The sequence below is a fragment of the Aspergillus flavus genome, chromosome 2 (assembly GCF_009017415.1).
Source record: "Aspergillus flavus chromosome 2, complete sequence".
In the NCBI taxonomy this organism is placed as follows: domain Eukaryota; kingdom Fungi; phylum Ascomycota; class Eurotiomycetes; order Eurotiales; family Aspergillaceae; genus Aspergillus; species Aspergillus flavus.
This window is the reverse complement of record NC_092409.1, coordinates 4,939,521-4,952,944: the sequence shown is the minus strand read 5'-3', so window position 1 is coordinate 4,952,944 and position 13,424 is coordinate 4,939,521. Positions and strand designations below refer to the sequence as shown.

At 49.6% G+C, this 13,424-nt stretch overlaps 5 protein-coding genes across 5 annotated transcripts; all 5 read right to left on the bottom strand.

The window, feature by feature from the left end:
* Positions 1-76: 76 nt before the first annotated feature.
* On the bottom strand, positions 77-2,972 carry F9C07_1324389 (glutathione transferase). The gene is made up of 8 exons (XM_041290155.2): positions 2,432-2,972; positions 2,133-2,320; positions 1,437-2,013; positions 1,025-1,155; positions 784-961; positions 638-721; positions 240-585; positions 77-188 (listed from the first exon to the last, which is right to left on the bottom strand). The coding sequence occupies exons 1-8, from the start codon at positions 2,702-2,704 to the stop codon at positions 127-129; spliced, it is 1,839 nt and encodes a 612-aa protein (XP_041143424.1). The 5' UTR covers positions 2,705-2,972; the 3' UTR covers positions 77-126.
* A 269-nt stretch (positions 2,973-3,241) lies between these two features.
* On the bottom strand, positions 3,242-6,738 carry F9C07_2278088 (MFS multidrug transporter; the record flags this gene model as incomplete). Its single annotated transcript, XM_041284935.2, has 6 exons — positions 5,168-6,738; positions 4,813-5,103; positions 4,727-4,748; positions 4,602-4,675; positions 4,200-4,529; positions 3,242-4,145 (listed from the first exon to the last, which is right to left on the bottom strand). The coding sequence occupies exons 2-6, from the start codon at positions 5,091-5,093 to the stop codon at positions 3,242-3,244; spliced, it is 1,611 nt and encodes a 536-aa protein (XP_041143423.2). The 5' UTR covers positions 5,094-5,103; positions 5,168-6,738.
* Positions 6,739-8,450, bottom strand: F9C07_2278087 (subtilisin-related protease). Its single transcript, XM_041290154.2, has 4 exons — positions 8,056-8,450; positions 7,561-8,005; positions 7,413-7,501; positions 6,739-7,356 (listed from the first exon to the last, which is right to left on the bottom strand). Exons 1-4 carry the CDS (start codon positions 8,377-8,379, stop codon positions 7,003-7,005), a joined length of 1,212 nt encoding a protein of 403 aa, XP_041143422.1. The 5' UTR covers positions 8,380-8,450; the 3' UTR covers positions 6,739-7,002.
* Positions 8,451-10,768: 2,318 nt separating this feature from the next.
* Positions 10,769-11,457, bottom strand: F9C07_2226439 (uncharacterized protein; the record flags this gene model as incomplete). The annotated part of the gene is made up of 3 exons (XM_041284934.1): positions 10,769-11,181; positions 11,266-11,383; positions 11,452-11,457. The coding sequence occupies 3 exons, from the start codon at positions 11,455-11,457 to the stop codon at positions 10,769-10,771; spliced, it is 537 nt and encodes a 178-aa protein (XP_041143421.1).
* A 138-nt stretch (positions 11,458-11,595) lies between these two features.
* On the bottom strand, positions 11,596-13,374 carry F9C07_2278085 (putative ATP binding protein). Its single transcript, XM_041290153.2, has 2 exons — positions 13,090-13,374; positions 11,596-13,022 (listed from the first exon to the last, which is right to left on the bottom strand). Exons 1-2 carry the CDS (start codon positions 13,130-13,132, stop codon positions 11,851-11,853), a joined length of 1,215 nt encoding a protein of 404 aa, XP_041143420.1. The 5' UTR covers positions 13,133-13,374; the 3' UTR covers positions 11,596-11,850.
* Positions 13,375-13,424: the final 50 nt, after the last annotated feature.

Below are 13,424 nucleotides of genomic sequence, written 5' to 3'. Positions count from 1 at the left end.
GGACGGGTCTGGCCACGACCCATTAGGACTACTGATCACTTGGAGGGTATCCCTCCAACAGTCTCGTGCCACACCCCTTCAGCAGACTGTTCCAAGATATTTTTAATCCAGTCCCCTAAACAGTGATCATGGAAGAGATCTCCCAGAGTTGATCGCACTCGCCAGCAGAGAAGTGTTGGGGCGGTTTTCTGGACGAGCGTCAGCCTCAGGACAATAGATTCCTCATTAAGGGAACCTACGGGCATATCGTTCATAACTGTCAATATAGAGTTCATCGTCACTTGTCGTCGCTTTGACGTGCTCATTAGCTTCGATCGCGTTAACCCAGGCGCCCCATCGGCTCCCTGCGTCGGGGTCCGGCCAAGCGCGGTAGGGCTTCAGGACGCGGCTCAATCGGATGATCCAGGGAGCCACCTGGACATCCACAAATGATATATTAGCTCCCAGGAAGAATGGGCCTTGTGAGTCGGCGGCATTCACTAGCGTAGCGAATGCATCCTTAAGTTCTTGCGCATTTGAAATCTGCTTCTGCTCATCCTGTTCCTGAAGGACACGGTAGAAGGTGGGCACTATGTTGCGGTTGATCTGCATTCATCAGTGTATGCCCCTTACGGGCATTAAATTGCACGAAACTTACAAAGTCTGCCCAGAGTCGGCAATAGGCTCGCAATTTCGCATCCCCTGGCGGGAGCAGAGGCGGCCCGGTGTTCAAGTCTTCAAGCTGCATGAAAGTGTCAGTGTCTCATCTGGTTTGACTCGCTTCAAAGTTGTGGGGTTTGATACATATTCTAGCAAAACAGTACTTTCATGTGACCCCCAATCTCCGTGCCGCAGGGCAGGGACAAGGCCCCTTGGGTTCACCTCCAATAGGGACTGAGGCTTTTTGTAGGGGTCTACCTCGATATACTGATACGGAATGCCCTTGGCCTCCAAGGCTATCCATACACGCTGCACGAAGGGACTGGGGGAAATTAGTTTGAAGTACATTCAGATTATTGGAGATTCCTAAATCTGTAGTACGTACCAGAAACAGCTGCCGTACAGTTTCAATTCATTCTCGCTGGAATGGTTAGACACCGTCAGGGCAGCCAAGCCGGTGGCTTTTGTGTGATAGGTCTTCTGCGAAGGTTGGTTTTGGGTAGACATTGCCCTGACCTTTTGGGCGGGTTGAATTAGACTCCGAGAATAGACAGCTGGTGGTAAACAAATGGCGGGAAATTCCAGGTAGGATAACAGCCGCTGTCTTTGTGTTTGGAAAAGGGATCTGAGGAACATTGAAAATGAAACCATGCAACAACTTGTGAGAAAGCGGGGAAAAGGAAAGAGAGACGCAGGAATGATTGATTGCTGTTGATGTGACGTAAGGCTCGTCTCTGGCTTTTTCTGGGATAGAAAACAAAAGCCAAAATTCAACGAATAGAGAATTTTTAACTTACCGAACTTGCCTTCTTTTTCTCTCTCGCCTCCTTCAGCAAATACCGCTGAACACTATTCTTCTTCACCCGATCACTCTCTTCTAATGTATGCCGATGCCCACCGCTGACCCCGTCATTCTTCCCATTGGCGCCGTTGCCGTTAACTCGCTGGATGGTAAAGAACCGCTGTCCATTGGCCCCAGGATGACCTTCAGGCAACGGCGGATTAGGCGTCAGCACACCAAATGGCTGGCGATCTCGAGGCTCCGGATCGTCAGGTGGAGGAAACACCGCATTTCCGCTGGACATTGACTCCGCGCCCAGAACCGCCCCGGCGTCATTGGCGGCGCCTTCCGCGATCATCATTGGGCTGTACCCAGGGAAATACTCCGTGATCTTGATCTTCACATCGCAGAGATCCCGTTGGCGCGCTGTTCGTTTCCGCTTTTTCTTGTTCGGATCATCGGACTTGGGAGTCCCGGGCGGACGACCTTTCAGTCGACAGTCCCAGTAATGAGATATGAGCGGCTTGCGTTTGTAATGCTGCGTAGAACGGTGAGAATAGATGTTATCCACATGAGGGAAATAAGTCAGGAATCTATCGTGCTTTTATCAGATCGTTGTCTACCGCATGATTTTATGCAAGTTCCCCATTCCCCTCCGCTCTCGCTCTGGTAGGTACATATATAGAAAAAGCTGACGTGGGAATAAACATACTGCTCTTCACTTAGCACGATCGTCTCATCCACATTAAATAACCTTTCTCTCCACAGGTCCAGGTCAGGGGGATCCAAGACCGATGGCATGTCTCGAAGGTACCCGCCCTGTTTGGGTGAGAAGATCGAGGCCTCGGAGAAGGTATTGCACTGTGGTTGCATGCGCAGAGAATGGGAATCGTCGCGGGCCTTTTCCATTTAGCCATGGTTCGAGTATTTGCCGGATTTTGTATGAAAGTGGGCTTGCTACTGGGAATACCCAGCTTATGTATGGGCATGTATGTGTGTATCAATACTTACAAGCAGATTGTATGATTCTCGAAATGATCGGTCATCATTTTGCTCCTCTTGTTGCTGGATTGAATATGAGTCTAAGACTCCAACGGCGGTTTGTAGGGGATGCAATGACTGTGCGTCGGTGGACTCGGCACTCGGGACATGTTCTTGTATATCATGTTGGTGGTGTTGTGCTTGTGCTGCTGCCAATGTGGATGCATCCTCAGCAACACCGGATAGCGCGTCAAGATGTAGCGAATGGGGAATATCTGAGGAATGAATTCCCGGATTATTCATTCTGAGCTGAGAAAGGGAATAAAATTTTCACAGAGCAAGAGGGCAAACAATATCAATGGTGGAAGTAAATAATTGTAGATGGAAAGGGATGCTGCTTTTGCGAAGGGGAAAATGAGAAATGGCGGGGAGGTTGAAGCGGCAGGGGCTTTTTAACTGGCAGAAAATCCGTTGAAAAACCAGAGAAATGAATTACTAAATAAAAGACGGAACACTGCATAAGATCTATTTATTTATTCTGAAACTGCTCCTATATTATTTAAAAAAAGATTCCAAAATCATGGGGGAAAACAGGACACAGAACGCCAAAAAAAAAGCAATCATCGTGTTTTGTGATACCTCCGTTTCGTACCACATGAAATAGTAATCGTGAATTCGCCCAGCGTATTTATAGCAAACTACCGGTTCGGTTGGCAACCCTTCCTCTCCTTCACTTGTCCTCCTTCTCCTCATCACCTCTTGCTCCATCATCTATACCACATCGACAAGATATCAAGGCCGTGAATCGTTCATCTAGCTTGAAAGCAGAAGCCATCATTCTTAATATCCGTCCTCGTCAACACTATGCTCATTATACATGCGCAAGCTGTACTTGGCAAACTTGCTCTTGGCCCGGATCTGCTTCCCAAACCGTGAGAACAGGGGCGGGATTGCACAGAACATGGTCGCGATAATCGCCAACACCGAAATAGCCATGTTGTTTCCGAGGTTCGAGAACATTGGCGGAGCGATGAGCGGCAAGATGGCAGATAAGAGGGCTCGGACAATAGCAAGGGCAGCCAGTCCACTAGCTGCATAGCTGAGGTAGCTGTCTGTCAAGTACCCACCCAGCACGTATTCGATCTCATTCAAAGAATATCCAACCAGCACTAGGCAAAAGACCGACACTATCCAGTGCAGGTCAGTCCTGTATGGTGGAATAGTCCAGGCAAAACCCCAGAGTCCCACTGTGAGGATGAAGGCCCCAATCCAAAAGCCCGTCAGCTTGTGCTCGGGGAGGAGTGGCTGGCCCTTCCGGCGGTGCTTGTCGATAATATGCAAATCGATATAGCGCGTAAAGAACCCGAAACTCAGGCCGACCCCGATAGCAATGAAAGGGAGGCATGCTTGTCTAGTGCTGAAGCCGAAATCCTCATAGACTGGAGGCAAGGCTTCGGTGAAGAGATAAACCAGAGCAACAGCGATGGCGCTGATCACGGACACAAAGAAGACAATGAGCTCGGTGAAGAAGAGGCGCACTGGGCGGAACAGCGCCGTACGCACAAAGGTTTTCAGGTCTGGCGTGCGGTCTGGGTTCAATCCCTGAAGCGTTTCGATTCCGGTAACTTTGCGCAGCTGTTCAACCTCGCGTGCCAACAACAAGGACGGACGGGACTCGCGGAGGGTCAGTAGGATGAAAGTGAGGATACCGGTCACAATGGCGGCCACATAGAATAACCACCGCCTAGATGCTCCTATTAGCACCAGTACCAGAGTTTAAGGGGGGTGGAAGCATTACCAGTTCAGATCTGCAACGATAAAGGTGCTCAATATGGGTCCGGTCACCAAACCTAGGTTGGCCACTATGGCCCAGAGACAAAGTACCCAGACTCGGTCTCTAGCATTGAACATATCCTCGATACTGCCAATCACAACCGTTGTCGGGATCGCCGAGACAATTCCGCTGAAAAGACGACCAATGACAACGCCAGATAAAGATGGGACAGCAGCCACGATGGCACAGGAGATGCTGTACAGCGCTGTACTGAGTACATAGAGGTTTTTGCGTCCGAACGCTTCTGAGTACGGAGGGAAAACGATGGAACCGAGGCCCTGGCCCAACAAATATCTATTGTCCAACAAGCCATCAGAAAACGCAATTCAGGTGAGGGTCCACAGGGTTGAAAGGTGCTGAACGGACATTGATACAAATACAAATATAGAAAACTCCTTCTCGATGTTGAATTCACGTAACGCATCTTTGGCAGCAGTGGACTGTCATACTCAGCATATTTCTCAAGGGGCAGGGAGGGAAGAGGAACGTACGCCGGAAGCGCTGATGGCGGTCCTGTATACAATCGTCTATTAGCAAGGAGCCCCATCGTGTACAGAGCAGCAGGCAGTCAACATACGTGAAAAGCTCTAAGAAGATGATCAGACTAGTGTCATAAGCTTTCCGTACAATGCTCCAATTGCGAGGATGACGCTGATTTCCCTTCGCCCATCGGATATGGAACCCGTCAGTCGCGAACTCCAGACCATATTGTCTCAAATGTGGCTCCAAAATGCCTTTGTCTGTCTCAAACTGAGACATGGCGATCTCGGGCACTTTGTCGTTCATCTTGGGCGGCAAAAAATATCCAATAGACCAAGTCGAATGAATAAACTTGGACGCGCTGAAAGCAGCAAGCATGAAATATCAGGTAGGGCCCCAGCATCTGGATTTGACTTAATAATCCGCGAACTACATCTTGCTGAAGCAAACAGATATCAAACAGACATACGTAGCTGCAAGCTTTCCTCTTTTCCCCAGAATGCAAGGGGCTGGATGCGCAGATCCCCGCTAAGTGTCGAGTTGAGGTATGATGCTATTCCCAGTGGCACAGGTTTAGTCACCTGGTCCACAGTTGGTCATTTTGGGGGGCTCCTGAAGTCACTTCAACGGCCAATATCCAAATTCTTTGGTCTCCTCCAACGTACATTGAGGCGATATAGCGTCCTAGAAACTTTGCAAAAGCTACCCCTTGGTGGCCATACCTCTCGTTTGAGACGATGATCTACATACCTGACGGAAGACTGACTACTAGAATGCTCGGCGTCGCCAGCAATGTTCGTCAGCGTTTCTATCCCTTTTTGGGGCCTGCTTTGCCCCGTAGCCTACGCGTCAACTGGATAAGGACAAGGAAAGGTTTCATTGTCGCAGGGTGCTCCCAGAGCTCTTTTACCAAACTGGCATTACTCGTCGACGATAGGGCTAAGACATGGAGCTTCAGGTTGACTAGCTCGAAACCGTGAAATTCTCCGGGTTTTCTCCCTTACACCCTATGACCTATGTATCATCGTGGAGAATGCGCCTCCAATCGGACGTGGGACGAATTATGTTACGTAGAATCATCCGAACTAGCCTTGCCCTGTAGATGTATAACCTAGGTCCACCCCTCCCCCTTCCGACTCGTAACCGAGGAAAAGCTATGTAGGTTTTCCTAATTCGACCAACAGTACCGTGTACTGTTACCTAATCTAACATAGCATAACTAGGTCCAGGCTTTAGCTCAAGGAATCAACCAGCGTGATCCAAAAGGTTGTGCTTCCGATAGGATATCCTCACTGCTATCACTCATATATACACACACACACCCACCAAACTCAATACAAGCAGTGGCAAGATAAGAAAAATGAGCTCCCACCAGTCAGTAGTCAAGATATACACAACTCTCGTCCTTATCTTATAAAAAAAATCCCAAAATATGGAGGGTTCATTCCCCGGCTGTCTTCGCTTCGTAGCGGTGCACGTTTCCCCGTTCCAACCGCCCGGCTATCGGCAGAGCTTCTACGCACAAGTTAGTTCTGGAGATAAGTCTTGTGGCTTGTACTGTAGCATAAACTTTAATAGGAGTAGTAATTGGCAGTGGCGAAAGAAGTGATACTTCGTTTAGCTGATCCGACTGGATGGTAGATGTCGGTACTTCAGATATATATCATCCCGAAAGGGGATTGCAAATCTTTTGCCGACTTCGAACCCCAAGCTAGTATATCATAGGACTATCTACTATCTTAGATTACTAATTATTTTAAATATATAATACAGAGTAGAATGATTACTGCAGCTGTGTACCAATAGACTTACTTTCTTTCATAAAGTACAGTAACATCGGCACTCCCCAGGAGTTGGAACGCCAGCCCTAATTCATTTTCCGGAATCTAATCAACTACTAATCCTAATCCAAAGAGGACATTGTCATGCGACTTGGTCTGCAATCTAGAAGTAGTAGGGTCATGATTCGCGTCAAAGCTATGGTCGACAACTACTAGAGGTCTTGCTCAGAACGGGTGATCATCGTCCCCTGCACATCTAGTTCGTTCTGTGATCGACGACCCCTTGTAGATCGGACAAAATTAGAAAGCCAAGATTTTATTGACTACTAACATAAGTATACTCTGTACATGGATTCAGATAAAATCCTAATTCTTGAGCAAACAGCCTATGTATCACGCTGTATGGGTGCCATGCATATATCCGTCCGAATCATAACGCTCTTCGTTTTCTAATCATCATTGTATTCCAGTAACAATGGTAGAATCCTGCGACGTACTCCTGGTACTTAAGCGTTACCGTTGTAGGCAAGCAGGTTAGGGCTGCCCTTAACATCCTTGACGACGTCCTTGGTGGCCAACTCCTTGATGCGCTTGGTCACGGCAGCGGGGCCATCGAGGTTCTCAAGGGCAGCGAGGTAGAGGGACAGGCCGACAATGTGGGGAGTAGCCATGGAGGTACCAGAGATGGTGTTGGTGGCAGAGGAAGAGCCAATCCAGGCAGAAAGGATATCTTGACCGGGAGCGAAGACGTCAACGACCTTGCCAAAGTTGGAGAAACTGGCGCGGTTGTTGCTCTTCTGGATAGCGGCAACAGTGATGGCATCAGGGGCAGAGGCAGGGCTGGTTTGGCCGGCATCAGACTAAGAAAATCAAGTCAGTTACGAATTCGTCTTTGCGCGATGGAGGGGAGACGTACGTTCTCGTTACCGGCAGCGACAACCGAGAGAACACCCTGCTCGAATGCGTTCTCGACCGCATCGTTGAAAGCCTTAGAGTAGCCACCGCCTGTGTTTTTGAAATTAGCGCTCGCGCGTTCCAAGTAGAGAAGAACAATGTAAACTCACCCAAGCTCATGTTGATTGCAGCCTTGCTGGTACGCTTCTTGCTAACAATGTCGTTGGCAGCCCAGTTGAAGCCGTCAAGAATGACGGAAGTGCTGCTCGATTCACCCTGGAAAACTTTGACCGAAAGGATGCTGGCCTTCTTGGCGATACCATAAGTCTTGCCAGCAATGGTGCCGGAAACGTGGGTGCCATGGCCAATGCTGTCCACATGCTGACCACCGGCAGCGTTGTAGGCCTTGCTGGCGCGGCCCTCGAACTCCTCATGGTCGACATTGACACCGCTATCCACCACGTAGGCATAGGTGCCCTCGCCGGCACTAGTGTCGTAGATGTAGTCGGTGCTCTGCTGGCCCTTGTGGGAAATGCTGCCCAGACCCCAGGGGGCACTCTTCTGGGTAGTCAGGCCATCGAGGTAGTAGATCTGGTCCTCCTCGACGTAGGCAACCTGGGCGCGAGTTAGCTGTCATTCAAAAATGCGAGCGGATGACCACAAACATCTTCGTTCTTGCGAATCTCCTCAATGGTAGCATCGTCGAAAGAGCCTGCATAGGCGGCGAACTTGTTGATCTTGTAGTTGCGCTCAATACCGACAGGAAGATCACCGCCAGTGGCGCCACGACGCTCCAGACTGCGCTGGTGAATGTTGGTAGCCCAGGTGGTATGCTCCTGAATCTTTGCCTCGTCAATGCCGGGCTTGAATGTGACAATGTACTTTCCAGGAAGCTTCTCAGCGGCCCGGCGGGTTTCCTGCACAGGGGCACCGAGGACCGCGGGAAGGATAGCTCCGAGGAGGAGCAAGGTACGCTTGATGGACTGCATGATGAGAAGATTGCAAAGATGCGCAAGAACAACTCAAGTCGGAGGATAGAAACCGCTGGCTTGATGATGGAAGTGAGGATGGACGAGGGATGCATGTGGTATTTATAACCTTCAGGAGTTCTATATTTCCCTGTTCTCGAGCAAGTTCTACGGATTTGGATCACTTGCACAGCATGCAATGACAAGGATGCTCTGTACTACAGATTGTAGTTGAAACTTACAGGGTGACATTGCATCTCAGAGGACGGCGTTGTGCTCCACCGGAAATTACTCTATCAATCAGCGGGCATGATGAAAGATGAGAATGATGTTGACCACCACGGACGCTGACCCCTTTCAGTCATGAACGGGTGTTCCGATAGACCGTGAAGAACACAAGGCTATGGCAAGTTGTCGACGCTGCAGTGATTGGCAGAGACTAGCATAGGATGCTTTCCTCGAAAAAGTAACTAACGCTCAAGGTAGTGGCTCGGTACCTTCAAAGGGAAGGTGGTATATCCCTCAGTCAATTAATTCACAAAGTAGCTCGCCATAATGAGAGGAGTAACCGATATCTTGGACAGGAAGGGCCTAATGCCGCGGGCGATGCCTTTAGGAGTGAAGATCATCCTAACAGCGCGACAGAGATCAATGTGACCCATTCCCTTTGCTTGGCATCCTCACGCGATATCCGCTTTTTTCCACGTCTTTTATCAGGAATCAAGGGTTTTGATTGGGTGCTGAGGTCTTGTCGGAATCTAAACTTCGAAGAATGAGCCCCAAGGTGTAGCCAAATTCGGCAACGTATGGGGCTGCATGAGAAGCAAAGAAAAAGAAAAAGAAAAAGAATAATAACCATGTGCACCTATAATATCGCGGTTTCGGTATGGGCGAGCGAGAACGGCTTGATCAAGGGCCGCGGGAGGGGCTATCACACAAAGAAGTGGGATCTTTGCGATAAGCACTTTCTGGCCCCCCAGTCGAAGAAGCTAAGCTAAGCAATTCCTGGTGCTACACCACGGTTATGCGAACAGGCATGTGCTCCTGGAGGTCTTCTGATGGTATCAGGACCTGGGCACATTAGCCCTGTTTGGGTGGGAGGGTGGTTTCGCTTCCGCAGAATAACCATGGCTCGCAGTAAAAGCATATGCCACGGCAGCCACGCCAACTGTCGGCCCCTGTTGTTACACAAAAGTCCTGCAAGACGACAATACTCCGAGTCATTCGAGAAGCCAATGACACCAGCAAGCAGCCGGCCTTCCCGTCGGCATCAGAGTATCTCATTAGGCACAACCTGAATGGCCCATCTCCGCACGCCATGAGTAGGTGGCCAGCCTACCGCCGGGAGTCCGAGCCACCAAGGCCCTTGGCATCAAGGGACGGGAGGGGCCAAGAGGGGAAGCCAAGAAATGTGGCAGTCAAAGAGGCGGCATCGGCATTAGCAAAGGGCTCTAAGCCTAACCCCTTGACCTGGCCAGTCAAATGATCATTGGCAGTCTTTCAGGTGCATGAGCCCTCTGCAGGTGAGGTTTGTGGTCCCGCACGCACTAGTGCCCATCTCTCTTCATGCATAAACCAGCCAAGCAAGTCCTTGGCATATCTAGTTAAACCCAGTGGGCTGACAGAGATGCAGGTAAATTAGTGTTGGTGATGTTGCATTCGATGGGTCCGGCGGTCTAACTGGCCAGGGCAGGTCGGTGGGGGAAATTAGAACATTAAGCCGTCGTAGCTTTCCTAAGCTCCGGACGGCATTCTCGGGGCATTTCAGGAGGGAAAAGAGGGGAAAGTAAGCAGAGGACCTGCAGGAAAGAGCGAGGGCGAGTCTTGTGTAAGGGTTGGAGGTGGTGAGCCCTGCCTCGTGATTGGCAGGGATTCAGCTGGGGCCTGAGGCTAAACGGCACTAACATCCAGGCAGCCAAATTCTTGGCATTTCTTCTTCCATCGGGCTTCCGTTGGCAATCGTCAACCCTTAATCTCTTTTTTAATATCTCGCTCTCAATCGTCATCCTGGGCATTCAACATTGTCTCGGATTCGAGAGGAGCAATGGTCATGCCTCGGGACGAGCCTGATCAAGAATCCCTTCCCTTCCATCTGAATCCAGTTGAGTCGGAGCACCGCAACAAATCAAGTAAGTAATATCACGTCTTCGATAACGTCATTGGCTCTTGATTAATTTATGTATCCTGTGTACACACTAGCAGCGATTGTTCAGCCACCCCGATAGGCGCCGGTCTTGGTCCCTTTTCTTTTAGCCTTGGCTTCGACCCTCGTGACTCAAATGGATCTAAGATATGGAGCACTCATGCGAGGTTCAAGTGTGCTCATTATGGATCCAGATAGATCGATCACCCGTAGTATCCGACATAACCGAGTCATCCATCTATTTGCCCTCTAAGGATGCCCAATTTTTCAAGAGCTTTTCTTCCACGCATGTTTCTTGGCTGCCTCTGTGTTTTTGAATGGAAATCCCGTCGTTCTCTTGTCTGCACCCGTCTTCCGACTAATCTTCCCATTGCTGCTGGCAAAGAGTGCACACCAGAGCCCAATGGCGGCCACCACCGAGTACCCGATCATTCCTATAGCAAAGGCAGTATGACCCGAGGACAAGTACCGGGTATAAGCGTAGAAGGCGGAAAATCCCTGGAAAAGGGCTGTAACGATCAATGTGGGGATGGCATATGGTCCCTTGGGATCGTTGTCCTCTGTGGTCACCGGTTCCGACACCGTGGAGTTCAAAGGGATCGATCCCGTCAGCATCACCGTTAGAACGGCAATGGTGAGTAAACTAAACCCGAGACAGCGTGCGAAGTATATTTCCAATTCTATAGACGGGTCAAAGTGAGTTCTTTCAAACCATGGAGCCAATTACACGCTGTCTTGAGTAACCTGGATAGTTTGGCACTTACCAGAAGCCGATCTGGACTCATCCAACAGCAAGGTTGTCATGATCTGCGGGACGGTGATCAAGGATATGCTCTGCAGCGAGAGCCATCCCGCTGTGGAGTAGGTATAAGCATAGAATACCTGTCGTGGGACGATCGTTAGCTACTCTTTATTCAAACGCGGGGTTGGCAGATCATCAGTGAACATACGTCCATGACGGGGTTGGATCAATCAAAAGATCATGAATCAATAGCAACTTTTCAGTACTGACAAGAATTGTTACAGCTTGTGCCAATATTGATGTGAAAAGAAGGAAAAAGAGCAGGCAACAATCAACCCGGGGAGCTTTAGCTCTGACATCATAAGTTCCCCTATTTTTGTCTTGTTTGCATTGGGAGCTTACCCTCCAATAAACATGGCCACTTTTCAGTTTATATTCTTCTTTATGTATGATACCTTCGGTTGGACTAATTAATCTTGTGTCTAGTTCATTTATTCATGCATATGTTGGAAAAAGTATGAGATGTCAGATGGGCAGGGTTAACGCCGTGCAATAAACCAAAGCCGGGGAAATCGATCAAGACAAGTAAAACAAAGGATATTCAAGATCACTGGTTCATCTGGCTTGCTCGCAAGTATCTGGCAAAGCTAAGATCCTGATCGGATGGCGCGGCCTTGGAATCGGCAAGTGCATCCTGATACCGCTGAGAGAGGCCATCATTATCGGCAGCCGGAGGAACACCCGATTCGTCTTCACTATCGTCCTCCTCCTCTTCGTAGTCTCCCCTCTTCTTTGCAGCCGCGAGCTCCTCTTCCTCCTCCTCCGCTTCACTGACGGTTTCCGCCTCGTTCTCGGCACGCTTGCCCTTGCTAGACCCAGAGACATTCATATCTTTCATCAACTTACCCAGTTCTTGTTCCCGGTGGGCTGCCTGTGCCTCTTCGCGCTCCTTCTTCATACGCTCCAGTTCCGGTTTGTAGTCACGCTCGAATTCTTGACGTTTCTCTTCAACGGCTTGGAAGAACTCGTCAATGCCATCTCCGGTCATTGAGCTCACACCCACGATGTTCAGATGCCGGTAAAACTCTTCGAGCATCAGACTCATGCTGTTCAGTAGCGACCCCATGTATCCACTTCCTGAACCAAAACCTCCAGCACCACCCTCGGTTCCGAAGGCTCCCGATTCCTCTTCTTCCCGCAAAGCCTGCTGGAAGGCATCAAAGTCGGTCATCCACTCCTTTGCAAACTCGGCATCCTGAACGTCGGTCTTGTTGAACACAAGAATCATTGGTAGTTTAGTCTTGTAGAGAATACTGCAGGCGTAAAGCATATTACTCATAAAGGTACTCGTGGAGCTTGCGCGCGGGGTATCAATCACATATGCAATCACGGTGGGGAACGAGGAAGCCAGGGTCTCAAGCAGGATACTACCCGATGCACTCCATACAAAGACTTCGATCTGCCCGGGGGTGTCGACCAGGATATGCTCGATAGGCTTCGCACTTGGGTTGCTTGGGTTCGGCGCGGTGCGTTTCTCCAGCAGTGCGATAATCTGATCCACCTTTGTTGCAAAGAGGTTCAACGACGTCAAGATACCACCGTTGGGGCCCAAGTTGTACTGTTTCATGACCTCTTTGTAATTGATGGAATCACGGATATCGATGTTACTCTCAAACGGTACGGAATACACGGCGGGGTCCAGATTCAGAACATAGGGAATCTTCTTCTGCGAGTGGAGGTACGAGTTGATTCGCTGCATGAAGGTCGTCTTTCCGGAGCCTTAATTTAAGATAAACCCAGTTAGTGTTGCTGTAGCACCGATTAAGAAACCATCTGTCTTTGTTACCTGCCATGCCCACGCAGACAACGGCCACGGGAGACTGCGCCATGATGAATAGCGTCAAGTAAAATTTCTCTCAGTGCTGCTCTTTCCCGTATGTAAGATCGCTCGGATAGTAGTGATCCTCTAGTATGTATCACCGGGGTGAAACACGGGAGAATAAGAGTTGTGTGGTGGTCGAGGATAAGAAAATCAAATAATTTCTTCCAGTCGCGCGGGGAGTACTTTTTTGAGGATCTGCTCGGGGTGGAGTCCAAAAGGCCGGCCAGACGTCATTAGCGCCTTTTCCGCTTTAGTCTTTTGTTTCGGCAGTTTCGCCTTTCGAACTTTCACTGCACTGC

What these genes read in the sequence shown, in the direction of transcription:
- F9C07_1324389 (XM_041290155.2), bottom strand. Translation starts at nt 2,704, where the DNA reads ATGAATAATCCGGGAATTCATTCCTCAGATATTCCCCATTCGCTACAT. An exon ending in ATCGTGCTAAGTGAAGAGCA is followed by an intron (nt 2,014 to 2,132) that starts GTATGTTTATTC and finishes AAAGCACGATAG; the next exon opens with ATTCCTGACTTATTTCCCTC. An exon ending in CTGTACGGCAGCTGTTTCTG is followed by an intron (nt 962 to 1,024) that starts GTACGTACTACA and finishes AATTTCCCCCAG; the next exon opens with TCCCTTCGTGCAGCGTGTAT.
- F9C07_2278087 (XM_041290154.2), bottom strand. Translation starts at nt 8,379, where the DNA reads ATGCAGTCCATCAAGCGTACCTTGCTCCTCCTCGGAGCTATCCTTCCC. An exon ending in TGCAATCAACATGAGCTTGG is followed by an intron (nt 7,502 to 7,560) that starts GTGAGTTTACAT and finishes TCAAAAACACAG; the next exon opens with GCGGTGGCTACTCTAAGGCT. An exon ending in TCGCTGCCGGTAACGAGAAC is followed by an intron (nt 7,357 to 7,412) that starts GTACGTCTCCCC and finishes TGATTTTCTTAG; the next exon opens with TCTGATGCCGGCCAAACCAG.
- F9C07_2278085 (XM_041290153.2), bottom strand. Translation starts at nt 13,132, where the DNA reads ATGGCGCAGTCTCCCGTGGCCGTTGTCTGCGTGGGCATGGCAG. An exon ending in TGTCTGCGTGGGCATGGCAG is followed by an intron (nt 13,023 to 13,089) that starts GTAACAAAGACA and finishes TCTTAAATTAAG; the next exon opens with GCTCCGGAAAGACGACCTTC.